General features: G+C 39.1%; 3 protein-coding genes across 5 annotated transcripts in view; 1 reads left to right on the forward strand and 2 right to left on the reverse strand.

Annotated features, from left to right (window-relative positions):
- The window catches only part of alg9 (ALG9 alpha-1,2-mannosyltransferase), a 7431-nt gene extending 7424 nt beyond the window's left edge, over window positions 1-7 (forward strand). For both annotated transcript variants that reach the window (XM_034549728.1, XM_034549731.1), the window contains exon 15: window positions 1-7. This exon is cut by the window's left edge and continues 615 nt beyond it. The gene's annotated coding sequence lies outside the window, so the exon portion shown is untranslated.
- Window positions 8-1338: 1331 nt separating this feature from the next.
- layna (layilin a) lies at window positions 1339-5134 on the reverse strand. Its single transcript, XM_034550769.1, has 8 exons — window positions 5059-5134; window positions 4913-4933; window positions 4378-4675; window positions 3562-3719; window positions 3435-3479; window positions 3276-3338; window positions 3048-3144; window positions 1339-2050 (listed from the first exon to the last, which is right to left on the reverse strand). Exons 1-8 carry the CDS (start codon window positions 5132-5134, stop codon window positions 1339-1341), a joined length of 1470 nt encoding a protein of 489 aa, XP_034406660.1.
- Window positions 5135-8894: 3760 nt separating this feature from the next.
- Window positions 8895-16588, reverse strand: LOC117742524 (complement factor B-like). Of its 2 annotated transcripts, none has more exons than XM_034549974.1 (19): window positions 16565-16588; window positions 16085-16155; window positions 15716-15922; window positions 15452-15637; window positions 15183-15359; window positions 14949-15035; window positions 14660-14799; window positions 13311-13455; window positions 13020-13148; window positions 12814-12924; window positions 12566-12700; window positions 11624-11730; window positions 11193-11325; window positions 10868-11006; window positions 10573-10649; window positions 10363-10463; window positions 9941-10067; window positions 9653-9702; window positions 8895-9349 (listed from the first exon to the last, which is right to left on the reverse strand). In XM_034549974.1, exons 2-19 carry the CDS (start codon window positions 16140-16142, stop codon window positions 9173-9175), a joined length of 2286 nt encoding a protein of 761 aa, XP_034405865.1. In that variant the 5' UTR covers window positions 16143-16155; window positions 16565-16588; the 3' UTR covers window positions 8895-9172. The 2 variants fall into 2 exon arrangements, with proteins under 2 accessions (XP_034405865.1, XP_034405866.1); XM_034549975.1 differs by having other exon boundaries at window positions 16500-16576.
- Between the last annotated feature and the right edge of the window lie 506 nt (window positions 16589-17094).

Consider the following 17094-nt stretch of genomic DNA (forward strand, 5'->3'; position numbering starts at 1 on the left):
CTGCTAATACAACCTTCCTGCTATTTCATTGGTACAGTAAAATCCCAAAACGACAGATTCAATTCTAATCTCATTTTATTTGAAGATGTAAGAAACATACAAACCACGCATTATACATTCTGAATAAGTAATAATAATGATGCTATATTGTATCATTCTCTTTGATGTCATGCCATTGCTATGGTCAGGCTGCAGGCACTCAAATTCACTGTAAGAGCCACATTTCCACTTGCCAGCAGACAGAATGTCATTCATTAACAAGGGAACAGTGAAATGAAATTACATTTCTGGGCCTCTAACAATTTAAGGTCATGTCAAAACACAGTTGCAGTACATACAAAATATTCAACCCTTGCTCCCTCAAGCAGTATTGATTGTATGTGTCTTTGTCTCTTTGAGGTGGCCTGTTTATATCAGGTACAGCAGCCATAAAGGTCCAAGACCTCAATAGTTAACCTATCAAGCAAGGGCAGCATGACAAGGCCATGCAAACAGGCTGCTACACAAAGTCACTCATCATCAGTCAGTCAGTCCAATGTGTGATAAGCACAGTTTAAACTGAGCATCAACTGAAATGGTTGGAGCCTACAGAGGTTCAGAGAAATAATTTAGTCTTGAGGCTCAGTCATGTTGTGTTAAAATATTACTCCAATGTCTTAACATTGTATTATATAGTCACACTGCCGGGCTCACAATGGACAGTTTAAGTAATAATAAAAAACAAAAAGATTTAGGACAGAGGTGAGGAGCGAGCTACAGAACTCGCTTCTGTCTAACTTCCCACCCCCAGATTGTTTTTCTCCACACTCCACACAGCGCCAGTGTTGTTCACCACCACAATATAGCAAAGCTGAATGGACTTTGATTTGCGGTGCCCTCGCTGTCAAGAAACCGTGTCCCCTACTCCTTCTTCAGTAGTTACAGAGAAAGCTGTCGGTGTGTGGATTACTAAGAGTGACCTGGACATTGTTTCTGGAAAGATGCTGCTGTGACAGCAACAGTTCATTTACCTCCATTTAATTGGGTTGGAGGCAGAAATCTCACAAAACAGGATTAATTCAAACCTGAACTATCAGCACAGCTACACACCACAAAAGAAAATGTTTTCTTGTAATTTGGGTAATCTGTCCAAACTAATTGCCTTATATATATGTACGACAAATACACATATACAGTATATAAATACACAATTTGAGCATGTCCTCATCTGATTTAAATCCCCTAAAAGACCTACAAAATATACCATACAAACAATTGACACACATGCACAGTTCTCTCGTCCCTGTCCGCAATCACACATACACTGCTGTACACACAGTAAAGGAGCTGTTCAAAGGATCAGTAGTTTTCTCTGTTGATCCAGTCTTGTTCGTTGAAGTATCTCCTTCCGACATCAAGGTTCAGGCCATTTCTGTAGCAATCCAGATTTGCTTGGTAGGATTTTCGGTTTCCATAGGTTCCGAGGTTGGTTTGGTAAGTGTCTTCTTTGCCGTTGGTGATGTATGTCTGATAGAGGTCAGCTTTAACCGTGTGACTTCCGGGCCTCAGTTTGGTATCATAGAGGTCACTCCCTCCTCTGGTACTACCGTCATACAATACATGGTCTCCATACACACTGCTGCCGTAATGCTCACTCTTTGTTGTACGACGGCCTAGACTCCTGTCATGAAACTCTCTGTGCTCGGTGCTGCACAGACTGCGGTCATTCAAGTCCCTCTTTCCAGAGCGACCCAAGCTGGTGTTGTAGAAGTCGTGGGTGGCACGACGACCAAGGCTGAGGTCATTGAGGTCAAAGTTGAGGAAGCAGCTCTCTGTGCTTGCAAGCGTCACAAAGCCGCTCTCTGTGTCCCGACCGCCCAGGTTGTCGTAGTCACCTGTCGGGGTGTCAGGGGAGGAGCTTAAAAAGGAGGTGTTTTTGGTATGCGGTCGTGCTGAAACCAGGTCATCATCCATCTGTGAGCGAATGACATTGTAGACGTCAGCGGGAGCCGAGCCGGGGCAGAGGCCCGGCTCTGTCTGGCACACTTCTGATTTCTGCTGTTTCCTGCTTCTGTCTCACACAGAGAAGAAAAGCATACATGAACATGACATCTCGAAACATTAACGAGGAATGAAACCTGAAACAGACAAGGTGTGGAGAATGAACAGATGCAACAGAATGTCATCGTCTAAGTGAAGAGATCCTCCCAACAAGTATTAGCAATGTAGTGAAAGCCTGATGAGGTTTAGTCCTTGGTGAAATAGACCTTTATTGTTTTCCAAAAACTATTAAAAACATATATTAACGACCCACAAACAAATCCCACATACACCGCCCCGCTGCTGTGTGTATTAATTCGCAGTTGAAAAAACTTCCCGCTGTTTGAGTAACGCTTGCTAAACTCTACGGTGCCCACCTATCAGAGGACATTTTATAGCTTTTATAAAAAATTAAACAAATATTTGTGAGCCATATACTAAAAGATTGTTTGTTTTGGTCTTTTCATGGCCAGACTGGCAAATCATAGTGTAGCATCTCTGACCAGGTGCGACAACTAACCGTCTCTGCTCCAAAGACTCTCATGCAATTGTCTTCAACTTTCTTCCTCTTCAGGGTGGTTTTGTAGATTTCGAGCTTGTCACTTTGAACGTTGTGTGAAAGTGATACCGGAGAGGTTGAAAGGAGATATACTTTTCTACAATATAACGTTTCTACGTGAAAACCTGTGTAGCTAAGATTAGCAGAGTAAATAAGCACATGCATCATTAACTAAGGTTAGCATATCATGCTACGTGAACTACTGCATGTATACTAAATGTAAACACACTCTGATGTCATTTTAATGGTTGTAACAGGGAATTAAGAACGACCCGGCTTTACAGGACAGTTTATTTGTCATTGTGTGTTTTAAAAATAATCACAAATTGTTTGACAACTGTATTTTGGAAGTGTCAGAATAATCAACATGATGTCGCGTCTTGATGTCTGTAGCCTAGTTGGTCCTATGAAATGCTGAACTGGTGTTTTCTAGATCAAAGTTTTTAGTGTTTGCATTTGTGATCCTCACCGTCGGGCAAGCAGTTTGAAGCAGCAGACTCCAATCACTGTCAGTAGCAACAGTATCAGGGGAATGGTGGGAATGATGATGTAAATCAAATTGAACGCTAAAAGAGACAACAAGGAGATCCAGATTTAGTAACCGTTGAGTTAGGGCTTGGATATGCACATCAAAGTAGAGAGCGTATACTCCTCTTATTTGCAGATGTTTGTCAGTATGAATCTTAGGGCAGTCAACCTGTACTTCTGTCCTGGTTGTGATCACTTGGATTCCACGGCAGCGCGGATGAAGGGAAAACATCTGTAATGGGAAGCATCGTATAAACACTGTATATTGACCATAATAGTTTTCAAAGTATCCAAAATGTCTGTTACATCATATTCTGTGACATTTTACTTGTTTGAGTGGAGTTGGGAGAAGGGGACGGTTCCAGTGGTTTCTCTATGTAGAAAAGGAATCCCAATCAATAATGTGCAAGTATTTTCAACGTAAAACAATATTGAAATACTGTGTCAGTATTCACCTGCAGTGTATTTGCAGATGAAGTTGTTCTTGGTTTCACAATTATCGTCATTCCACTGGAACATGTAGAGTCCCCCAAGTCCGGGGGGAGCGGATGGTTGGTGATACATTACCACACACACCTCATAGCCACATGATGGCTCATCCCAATGCCACTTCCTACAACACAAACACACACACACATGCACACACGCACACACACACACACACACACACACACACATGCACAAATCCACACACACACACACACACACACACACAAAAATGTTTGTAATACGGGTCCAGCTGATACCTGCCAAACACACATACTGTACATAACATGTTATCTTCAGTCACACACACACATACATGAAATAACTTCCTTAAAGGGTCTGATATCTTCCAATGATACAAATACTTTGAAAGGCATGCATGCATACATGTCCAACCCTCATGCATGCACGCATGCACGCACGTGATTGAGATTTTGTTGCCAGGCTAAGGTTAGGTTATTGTGCTTGTGTTTAGACATTATTGGAGATAGTCTGACGCATCAGTTTATATTATATACAATACAGCCTTAAAGTCCTGTATTGATCATACCATAATTAATTCATAATTTTGTAACTTTTGCCAACATTTTTGTAGCAGGTTTCTCAAAAGAAGTTTTTTTTAAATTAGGCACCATGTCATCGAACAAAATTCACTTTGATGAGCGCACAAATGAGGACACGCCTTTCTCAATTCTCATCATACAATCCGCAGTGAATATTTATGAGATTAAAACCATTTGATATTTCACTTTTGACCCCTTGACACTTTGATACCTCTCACCCACCTGAATGTGGACTCGCTGCCATCCAGCCAGTAGTACTGCGAGGAGCAGTCTGAGCTGCTTTCCTCGTCTCCATGGTTACGGCGGAGACCAATCCAGAAGTCTCCATCAGTTGGCCGGAGCTCTGTGATGAGCTGCTCGATGATCTTCTGCTCAGATGCCGACTCCACGCTCAGCAGCTGTCCTCCGTCCCGTCTGCAGGCAAGTTCTGCCTCTACGAAGTTCAGCCGTCGCCGGAGCTCAGAGAAATAGGCCAGATTGTAACATGGCCTGCCTTTTCCTGCCTTGCACACACGTTGACCTGCACACACACACACACACACACACACACACACACACACACACACACACACACACATACCCGGTTACACATGCCAGAAGTGCAATTCATTTTCTTCCATGTTATCTTACATATCACAAGCATCAGCTCATAGTCTATGTTAGATGTATTTTGCACACTACAACAGATATGGAGGTAGTTGTGCAAGCCTTTCATCCTGTACTTTTTTTTTTTATTTAAGAGGAGTGTGTTGCCTACCTCTGGCTTCGAATATATCCGCTTCAAGAGTCAAACATCCAGCATAAAGTCAGGACGGCATGCCATGGAGAAACCAAAGATAGATCCACAAATGAGTCAAAAGTTCATGTCTTTCAACTGTGTTGTGTTTTCTTTGTGCAGCTTACCTGTAATGAGGCTTGTGGCTGCAGATGGATCAAAACATAAAAGCAGGAGGTAACAGAAGATTGTCAGCAGGTCCATCTTTGTCAGCTGTTCACCACAACGTCTTGTATTTTAGTTTAGTCTTTTTCATTCCGCTGCCTGCTCATCTGGTCATCAGGGGTATGGCTAAAACTGGAGAACTTCAGCTGAACCTTGAGAGGAGCAGCTGTTGCTTCAGGTGAAAGAAAATTCCCTTAACAGGATCAAATTCAAAGGAAAAGCAAAAAAGTGCTAAAGAGGCAAGTCTCCTGTTCTATCTGCTGAAAAAGAGAGTATGTGAGACAGAAGGAGGAGCAGGAAGAGGAGGAGAGGGGCTGTTTGGGAGGGGGGCTGTAATCTGTTAAGAGCAGTTTTAATGATTGGGAGAAGAGGCTGCATCGATTGCAAGACATCTAATCATGCAAGTGCTTCTCATCGTAAACGCTGACAAGAGACAGATCTCGCTGCCTCCTTTGTTATTTAAGCTTTGGGTATTATCATTACAAAAGTGTTACATGAAAATGATCTGCTCAAACTCGATCAGGGACATTTAAAGTATTTCTCTCAGGTGTATTGCAGTGTTCTTCCCTTATTGTACAAAGGCCAGATAGATACATATCCATGAGGAGGGACAATACCGTTTCTTTATTAATCAAGTCTGAAACTCAAAAATGTATCTGCAACATGAAATATCTAAAACAATTGAAATTATGTTCAGACTGTCCTCCATTTTAGATTCAACGGTTGCTAAATCCTGATCGGTGCACTTGTCTACAAAATACATGACGTCGCAGCCCTGCCCACTTCAAACCAGTGAAAAGACCAGAGATAAAACCAAATATGGACAATCTGTCTTTTAAAATAATGTGTGTTAATGTTGGACTCCCTCATTCAGAATAACAGGCTGATGGATGGAAAAATGATTTCTGAGCCTGTAACTGCCAATTAGTCTGAAATAAAAACACAACAGTACATTTGATATGCATTTATAGAGTGCATAATAAAACCCTGTAACAGCCCTGATCTTTTATTATTAACATTTTTTTTTTATTTACCACACAAAGCTAAAGTAAAGTTAGCTTTGCACAAAGTGTCACAAGCTCACCTTTATTGTGACTTTATTTAATTTTTCTCCCCCTGACGGTCACTAACTCCCTTGTTACAGATCCTGTTAACCCCCTTATAATCAGCTTGTTATCCTCACCTGAGCTCCCCCCCCCCATTTCCACACCTGGTCATCATCATCCTCATCAGCCACTCTTTCCCATACTGGCCCTGATCCCCTAACCTTCTGCCCGATTGTCTCGAGTGCCATGCCACGGGATCCAGTGGTCCATAACCTGTTTAATCCTGCCTGCCAGACTCCTGTCCTTTGTTGGTTTTGTCTTCCTGATCTGCCTGCCTTTATTGTTTTGGTCTGATGAAAAGGATTTTAGACAGATTACTGCCTTTTGAATTCATGCTTTTGGGTTCAGTGATTTCTGAGTTGTCATACAAAGGCATAAAAGTCACCTCTAAGGCTCACAATTAACGTGTTATGTGTCTGATATAACAAACAAGCTATCACATGTGAACTCTAAATGTGCTGGCTGACGTAGTTTAACCTTTAGACAGAGCCAGGCTAGCTGGTCTTTGAGCTTGTTGACCACCTGCCCACTTTTTATTGACTGTAATTGTCACTGTTGGACGGAGCCAGTCTATATACAATACAATCAATGGTATCAATCTTTGCACCAACTCTCAGTAGGATTGCAGAAAAGCACATTTCCCAAAATGTTGAACCTTTTTAAATTAAGATTGTTAAATTCTAAAAAACGAATGAATAAAAAAGACAATATGCTTTTTTGACAAGTTTTATTGAATTTCCGAAACTCAGGTCGTACAGATGCCTAAATATCCAGATGATTATTTGACGGTACGTGTTAGTATAATCAATATAATGCCTGCAATATAATTTCATATTTAAGCTTCAGTATCAGCAGGAGTGCATGTGAGCGTACCCCGCTTTTCTCAGCATAAATGTGTGTGTGTGTGTGTGTGTGTGTGTGGGTGGGGGGTGATTTAAAAAAAATGGAGCATAAGGTTGATTTAGGGCTCGCAAAGAGACAGATCAGCCAGAGTTTAAACAGCAGGATGCTTTATCAGGAATATGCTGTGTGTGCTAGCATTGAAAAAAAGAATGGGGAGGCAGGCTGTACTATCCAAACGTTGTTAGCAGCGTTTGGATAGAACAGATTAGATAGAAATCAGTTTAGGTGCAACAGATTGATTTCAGCCAAGGGGTTTGTTTAAATTGAAGGTGGGTAGTGGATGTTGGCATTAGCTGCTGATGCCTGAGAAATAAAAGAGAAGACAAGAGGTAACAGAGTCCTCCAGAGGGATTCAATAAGGAATGAACCTTATTTTAAATGTCCACCTTGTTTACAGTATCTGAGGCCGAGAGAGGGTTTCATTCAATTAAGTCTCTTCCATTTGTTCCTCCTCTTACAGTCTGTCTTCCTCAGTCTCTGCCTCCTCCTCTTATCCCACTGACCTCCTCCCTCTCTCCCAATTACTTAAAGGGAAACCAGATGAATGTCCTTATGGGAAGCCAGTACATCACAGACCTAATGTCCCCCCCCCCCCGCCCACACACACAACACACCACACACACACACACACAAGACGGTTTCACCATGTCAGAAACTGAACATTTATGTTGAAAAGTCACCACCGTTCTTTAGTTGTTTGGACATTTAGCCATTATGCAATAGTAAAGAGAATTGCAGAATGTACATTTCAACTGGGGTGAAGCCTGACAGTGTAATTGTCAACAGATCAGTGTTACACGGTAAAATAACATAACATTGAAGTCATAAACTTGCTCTGACCAGAAGAAATCTTTTGTAATGCAATGGCCTTGTTTGTTTCTGGGTTGTAAAGACACGGAAATGAGTGGCAAGCGCAGTTCATTTGCATCTGAAAGCCAGAAAGAGAAGGAAACAACTTAATTACTCACCGAAAAAAGAACTTCACTTTCCACTAAATCCAATTTGAATGATCTTTGCTGGCACATCGCCAGACTGAGTGTCCGCATTGCGTAGGTCTGCACAGAGAGCTGGAAACGAGCCCTGAGTCACTGACCTGCAGGAGAGACGGCTCTATCAGCAGAGCTGCTCCATAAAAGAGTTTTGAGGGAACCTTTTAAGTGCTTAAGTCTTTTTTTAGGCAGTTTTGTAAAAAGCCTGAGAAAAGGAAATAATGTAATAATCTGTGATTGGGAAAATGTAAACTAAGAGTATTTTATACCTTTATAGCTTTTATACCTCAAATTATATTATAAATTCCTTTTTTTCTAAATAAAGGGTACTTATTCCTTTCATCATAGAGGCAATGAGCAAACTAAAAAGTTTGCATTGTTATGCATTGATATTGCACTGCACTCACCTATCATGACTATAACCGAGCTGCTACGCCCATCTACTGGCTTTGAGAAGACACTCTCATTGACGACTCGTCCCACTGGTGCCAGTTCACCAGAGATTTATTTGATTTGTGGTCGTCATTTAGGGAAAGCTTGTGTCTGGTTCATGTGTTTGTTTAGTCAAGTCGTGACTCCAAATGAAATGAGTCAAAGAGCAGTTAAACTCAATGTTTGGTTTTGCTGTGATGGTCCAACGTAGGGGCAACATGTGTACAGCCTCTATGACAGCATTGGTTATTTCATTAGTATCATATTACACATTATTGCCATAAAAGCTATGGGCCCCATCGTCAATATACTGTCATATCGCTAATCCTGATCCTGTGGGCTTAACCATTTGGATTGAAAACTTTAAAAAACAGTTTTAAATTGATTTATTAACTTCCTCTTCACATCCTGATTGACCACTGATAATACAGAATACATGATGATAAAGCACAGTTTAACTGACCATTATTTGCATAACTTTAATTGTGCATTTAATTGAATTTATTGTGAACATGTGTATGTATGTATGTCTGCTTTTGACAAGATAACATTACCTGAAAATGGGATCTTTTCATTATCCAGTGTGTTTAAACATGCAGAATACACAAATACAGAATCCAAATCAAAGCACAGTATGCAAATACATTTCAGCTACTCAAAAACTGAAGTGGTGCGTATTCATCCTGGGTGTCATTTCCAAGGATCGATTTGAGAAAAGGGACAATTCTGAAAAGATTAATATGGAAATCTCTGGAGTTCTCTTTTGAACCAAGATCACCAGCCGACTTGCACACATCCATGGTTCCCCAGCTGACCAATGCAACCTGTGCAAGAAATCATTAGTTAATTAATAATAATAATAATAATAATCCATTTAATTTATATAACGCTTTTTAAGATACTCAAAGACACTTTACATGTTACATTATACACAGCTACGGGGAGCAATGCAGGGTTATGTGTCTTGCTCAAGGACACATCGATTAGGGCGGGGATTGAACTGCCAACCTCCTGATTGTGGTAGCCCCAGTCGACAAGAATTTACATGGTAAAATTTTGTTACCTCATTAATTTCATTTAATTTTCCTGTTGCAACAGGTGAAACTCATTGGTGATATACTGTGTACCTGTATTGTGCGATCATCATAGTTCTTGAACACAGCACCTCCAGAGTCACCTGTCCAAACAAACAGACACACACACACACACACATGAATACACCCAAAATCCACCTTGAATCCTTGAAAAATAATGGGCATCAGTAAGTGGTCTGCACCACTATATCACAAAAGATATTGCTGCCTCTCTTATGTGTCTGTGTGCTGGTGAAAAGACCTTAACTTAGTTAAGATGTTTATGGGATATGAAGCAGCTCTCTTGAAGTAGAGAAATAACTTGTAACAGAGGGAACATACCTTTACATGCTATATCATCTCTTGGATTCCGGCCACCAGTGCACAGGAAGTTATCAGTCACGGCGTCCTTTGGATTACGAGTTGTTATGCCTGGTGCCACCAGTGCATGGCTGATGCACTCATCTCTCTGCATTGGTGAGATGGAAGAAGAACCACAGCTGAAAGTGACTTTCAGGTTTGGAGTGAATAATGAAGAAATCACACACACACACACACACACACACACACACACACACTAACACAAGACGGTTTCACCATGTCAGAAACTGAACATTTATGTTGAAATGTCAACACCGTTTTTTAGTTGTTTAGACATTTATCCATTATGCAATAGTAAAGAGAATTGCAGAATGTACATTTAAACTGGATCATCATTAGACAGTAAAATAACACACACGCACACACAACACAGCTCAACTCACATTATCACCCAGCTTAGCATGAACCTCTTTTTCAACTACCAAGTCTCCTTTCTTGCTCAGGAAATTGAGTCTTTCGATATGATTCTTGAACAGAATCTTCTCTGTAAGAAGAAAACACCAAAATACAGTAAATTGTACCAGAGAGGATGTAGAGCTATTTTTTCTATGAAGAGCAAGCTGTGTTATAGAATATTAGTCGCGTTATCTCACCTTGTTGCAGGCAGGTGGATACGCCAACCAGTTTTAGAGCCTCACTGGTCTCCTGAGTGCAAGGTATGCAAATAGGTCTGGCCGAGACACCAAAAGAAATAATAATAACTTTTAACACAGAATGTTCATTTATAAAACACAATGGGCCTATAACGTTGTCTTGAGGACAGACTCTATTGCATCTGCTTACTAATTTGTACATGTGTGTATTATAAATAACCCCCCCAAGCATGACTGATAATGTAACATCAAGTCTGAGTGCAAATGACAGTGTTTGTAGGACACTAATTCTTACCGAGCAACGCTGGAGATGTTAACATCTTCCTTCAGTTGGATGAGAGCCACATCGTAGTCATAGAACTCCTTCACACCCTGATCCGCTTTGGCGCTATTATTGTATTTTGGGTGTATTATGAAAGTTTTAACTTTTTTATCTGTAAAAGAGCCACAATCAAGTGTTTGTATATTGGTGGTTGTCGACAGGAGTGAATTGCAGAAGCATTTTGTCAAAATATAGAGTTAGTTTTGACCAAAAAACTAACTCTATACTGTAACACCTATTGTGTTATGTTCAGATAACTAAAGAAAAGTGGCATGAGTAAACAAACATTGATCATTACCTTTGACCTGTCCATCATCAATGATCACTGTGACATGCTCAGGTAGATCTCCAAATGTGAAGCAGTGAGCGGCAGTCAAGACAAACTGAGGGGTCACCAGAGAGCCGATGCAGTTTTTTGACGGTCCTTCGTTCTTAAAGTTTAAAAGGCAGATAAATATATTATATAGTTTATGATACAGAATAACACCACTTTAAAAAACAGCAACATGGACAACATAACATGGCGGTACATAATTAACAGTTTCTTATAAAATCTTACGTCTGAAGGTCTGACTCTTTTATTTTACTGATTGCTGTGATCAAATACAAGCAGTAAAAATATTTGGACATCCTCATCCCTAACTCATTATGTAAAAGATTGTGATTAAAATATTCAGCCTTGCAAACATATTTCAATGATGAAGTTAAATGAAATACTGAAACATTCACCTGGACATTAATGAACGCCGACCATGGATACCTTTTCCTACTTGCGTCTTTTACTGATTCGTCAAACACAGTGTGAAGACCACATAGACCCATGACTTCTTCTTCATCTGCATTAAAAAAAAAAAAACAGTTAATGTTGCTCATGTCAGTAAATTTAGCATGTGTTGGTATCAGTATGAAGCAAATTCTCCTTTTAAAAAAAAAAACCCTTTTCAAAAGTGACGTATATTTATATATATATATATATATAATAAATAAAAACATCTCTATATATATAATTTACATTAAACCTTTATAGGAACAAGATGTGTCATCAAAAAAATATCAGTGCAAGACATTTTCAAATGTCTTTCAAGTTTTTGGGGTTTTGATTGCAAAATAATCAGCAGAAAATGTTGTCTTATAGGAAAATAAATGGTTAAATAATAAGACTAAGAGTCTACAGCCATGCTAGCAGCTGTTTTAGGCTGTAGTTTACTTACTACAATGGCTTTGAGCTAATTGCTAACATTAGCACGGCAGCATGTTCACCATGACAATGCTAACATGCTGTTTACCATGTGAGTTTAGCGTGCATGGTAACATCTGCTTATTAGCACTAAACATAATGTACAGCTGATGCTTTACAGATTTCTGCTCATAAGCCAAAATACTTGACCAATGAAAGTTTTGACCTGATAATGGGGCTTATGAAAAAGTAAATATAGTAAAGTTAGTACAATTCATCATGAGTTGAACATGAATGTGCTTGTGGCACTGAAGTTATTTTAGGGGATCACCATAGAATCCAACCTAAGGGTAACATGAATGTCTTAAATGTCAGGGCAATAGTCTTTTAGCTATTTCAGTCTGTGGAGATAGATGCACCTTTAAGTATATACGTATATAGATATATATTTCTCAAATCCACAGCCTCTTACTTCAATTTTAAAAGAACTTTACCAATTATGTCATCAAATGTCTCTTCTAAATGTGTGATGTCCTTCAGTCTGAAGTAATGCGAGCCACCGGTCCCTGCTGTGAGCCGCTGCAGGTCATCATCAAAGATCTCAGCTCCAATGGCAAAAATATAAATGTCTGCAACAGAATGAAATATTGCAGCCAGCTAGGCCTTATTGTAAAACAATAAAATGTTACCGACAATATAGCATATGTGCAGCTGAATGATGAAAATCAAAAATCAAACTCACCCAGATAGTTCTCTCTTGATTGTGTCCCTTGTTGACCAGTGTTGTTCATGTAGACCAAGTTCTTTATTTTTGTCAAAGTAAATTCTGGAGATCCGCCCATATTATAACCACCTGAAATTAAATAAACACGTGTGTTAAAATTATGTACAGCAGATGTATTTGATATATAATCGTCAAATTGGCAGCTTTACTGCTAAAGATATTACCATCTGTAAAAAGGATAAAGACATGTTGATGTTCCTTAAAAACCTTTTCTCCAACTCGTAGCTTTATGATAGACATTCTCTCCAAGAATGTCATAAAGAGGAGGTTCAGATCTGTTCCAGTGTTTTTTTCTTTGAGTCACACGCACACACACACACATACACACACACACACGCACACACACACACACACACACACACACACACACACACACACACACCAACAGTAAAATGTAGGTCAAGCTGTGTATTAAAACAGTATTTTCAACAATATTCTGAATTTATTTCACTTACCGTCCACTTTAAAGTTTTTCAAATCATCTATGATTGCCTTTAGCTCAATTTTTTTATCCAAAAAATCAAGAATGTTGACAATTTCATACACTTCAGCAGAGAAAAAGACTATTTCATAGTTTGGAGACACAGTAAAGGTTGAAATCTGTGGAGAAATAAAGCAAATCAGTTCAACACAAGGTGGATCTTAGTGGATTAGTGGATTTTAGTATTGTGTCACCTAAAAAGAAACACATGCAAACTTGCCAAACTGCTGTGAAATATTTTGTCAATTCACCACCTCCTAATACATCAAACTGCTTATGGTTGTTATTTTGTTGAGTAATTGATACATTTATCAGCAGAAAGACAATCCCGTGGTGGGCATTGAAAGCAAGCCAAGGCACTCCTGCCAAAAAGCATCAGTCAAGATTATGACCGTAATTCATAATGCAATTCACTTCTAATGGGCTGTTGTGCTGGCATCCAAATTGAGTGGGATTATGTGTGTACATGTTGTGTGCAGTGTGCCAAATGTGCTTCTAAAAGTGTGTCAAACAATGTAAAAGGCTTCATATGTTGGCCAAACCAAAATGTGTTACAGTTTATGGCTTTAAATTGTGAAACCTAGTACCAATTAATATATGACAGTAACATACAAAAAGCTATTAAACTGTGAAATAATTCTGTACTCGGTGCATTATAATGAAATGTTATATCATCCTCCTTCTTATCAAAATAATAATTACTATTTCAAAATTAAACTAAAAGTATGTCAATCAAGACAAACAGGGAAAAGTGATGGGCTATTGATTTGATCTGAATGAGCGGCAATTTATTTGGTTCACAGGCAGAAAAATGATTTCAAGATATACTTAAAAGTTCCTCAATATCTTTATTTATATACACACATATATATATATATATATATATATATATATATATATATATATTTCTGACCAATAATTAATACTATGGCTTCCTCTGTCATGCCCAATGCAAACTCTAACATGTCATTGTATTACTTAAAAGATCAAGTGATTGATAAAATGGCTAATTGGCATATTTCTAACATAGTTTAACAGCTCAGCAAATTGATTGCCAGCATCCATCAACAGTCAGTACTTTCACCCCATGTGCATCCTTTAAACTGAGCCCATAATCAGCAATCTTACATCTCCAGTGGCAGCAAGATATTGCTGACTGTTTGCAATTTCAGCATATTGTAAGAGAGGCTGTTCTGTGGTGATTGCCCTATCACTTAAAAAAAACAGTAAAACTGTTTTATGTCAAATGTACTAATGTATCATTTGGAATAAAACTCACTTGTCTCTCATCTTTAATCAAAAGGAATGCTGCATGTTTCTTACCTTTGAAATAAGTTTTGTGATAGCATTTATTGCTTTATCGATGTCTTTCGCTTCGATGCTGTCAGAAATATCCACTGCAATATAGATGTCAAGTGTCCCATTTTTTGAAATCTTGATTGTTCTCCCCTCCTGCGTGTCATCTGAACAATCCACAACAAATACTGTTTTAGTACGATGTATATTAAATGACATATTCATATGTAATTGTTTCTATGTAGAGAAAATTATAATGCAATAGAAGTTAGATAGATATCTACAGAACTCAAGTCTTATGTCATAGAGCACTTACCTGTGGGCTCTAAAGTGGCCAGACTACCTTTGATTGCGCTGCCAAACGCCTGTGAAACCTCCAAAGAAGTGTCATAGGTGTGTCTGTCTGCATGAAGCAAAAGCCATATAAACAGAAATGTGTTATAAACCTCCAATCCCATTCTCGTTCCCATGGTCTAGAAAAACTGTTCATGGTAAAACTTTGATCAAATGACCCAGAATGTGAACAGTTTTGTCAAGGTATCTGTCTTACAGTAGCATGCTGGCTCTTTGCCAGTCCACTGGCCGCTCTCCTGACACACTCTTTCTTTCATCCCGACCAAAATGAGGTTGCTATCGCAGCTGTATTTCACTTTATCGTCAATTCCGAATATGTTCCCGGTTCTTGAGGCGCCAGCTGGGATTCCCGGATCAGCACAATCGGCCCCTGCTGTGGTAACAAAAAAAGGACCAAAGATGAGTCATAAAACGATCACCAGTGAGGATGCATCCCAAACCTGAGAATGGCGGATCAGGACTTACAGTCATGACTACAAATGGGAGTGAAGCCGCTCCATTTCCCATTGGGTAGGCACACACGCATGGATGAGCCTCGCATTGTGTATCCAGAGTAGCACTCATACGTGGTCTCATTGTACACAAAGTACTTCTCCTGAGGGGGGTAGACGTTTCCGTACTCCAGCACAGTGGGGTCAGGGCATTCAACAACTGCAAAACCAAAGGAGTTGAGTCTTCATGTGGAGCAGGCAGTCTGAGGCAAAGAAACATCCGCATCACATCACTCACCCTTGCATCTCTGATGGAGAAAAGTTTTGGGTCTTGGTCTCCAGGAGCCATTAGGCTGGCACAGACGGGTCAGAGAGGGATATGGATAGTAGCCCTCAGGACAATGGTAGATCAACAAGCTGCCTGCCACTAGCTTCTTAGTCAGTGTGTAATTACCTCCTTCAATTTGTATTTTCTCCTCTGTGCAAATACAATCAACTTCCCCTCCTGAAAAATAAAAGAGTGTTTTGAGGCATGGGGTGTACTTACATTAAGATATAATAATACCCTCCATAGCTTTATGGAATACAATAAATACATAAATACATGGCCATTTTCAAGTAAAAATGACATATAAAGTATATATCTTCTGAAGTAAACGTAGCTCACCCATACAGAGGAGACATGAAAGTGCAGTAAGCCAAGTCCAGTGCACTGAAAATTCCATGTTGAACCTCAAACTGGGGAACAATAGTAAAGTGAGAAGATTTGGCAGGACCCGTACATTTATTTCAAAATTGACTGATGTTCAGAAAGAGGGGCTGGTATCACAAAGATCATCCTAGTACTTATTAACTTTATGACAAATAAAAGGAAATCAATAGTATGAGAACCGAAACCATCCACATAACTTCCAGTAAATTTGTAACATTGCATTTGACTTTAGATGCAAACAATGAATTCTCAATCAACTAGACTAATGTAGAAACAACCAAGGGACTTTTATTAATAGCAATAACTGATAATACTTTTTGAATATCAAAATTCATTAAAAAATGTGAGGTTCCTACTCCCAATACTTAACACTTTCTTCTGAAAGCTTCCAAATAAATAAATACAATTTAGTTCATCTTAACGAGTCATTTTTACTTCTCAATTGTGGAAAATCCAGGACTGAAACTGGGCTACTTAAGGTCAGGACCTTAAGTAGCCCAGTTTCAGTGCTGGATTTTCCACAATGTGTACACACACGGTGTCACATGTTGCATAAATAAACAAGAGTTGTGAAAATACAAACATTTGCTTCATCATTTCCCAAAACGTGCGGGCACTGTTAAGAATTGTTATTGACACATTGACTACAATTATTGATTGAATAGTCATAACAGACTGATCTTCCTTAATTTGTTCAGATTTCTTTGCAAGATTTTTGTAAAAGTACTCTGAATTTGTGAAAATAAATATATTTGTGATCTTAAAGATCAACACAGTACACAATGTACAAAGTAATTTATAATTATTTTGGGGTCAGGGGGTTATTTTCGCTTTATGGTCAGACATTGTCAATTAATTAAGAGGCATTCAGATTCAAATACAGGTTGATTTGCTTGTTAAGTTTTGAGTTGTGAAGTCAGCTGTAATTAAATTAATTTTATCTTAATGTAATGAGGAATATTGTA

This window comes from Cyclopterus lumpus, chromosome 14 (assembly GCF_009769545.1).
Source record: "Cyclopterus lumpus isolate fCycLum1 chromosome 14, fCycLum1.pri, whole genome shotgun sequence".
Classification (NCBI taxonomy): domain Eukaryota; kingdom Metazoa; phylum Chordata; class Actinopteri; order Perciformes; family Cyclopteridae; genus Cyclopterus; species Cyclopterus lumpus.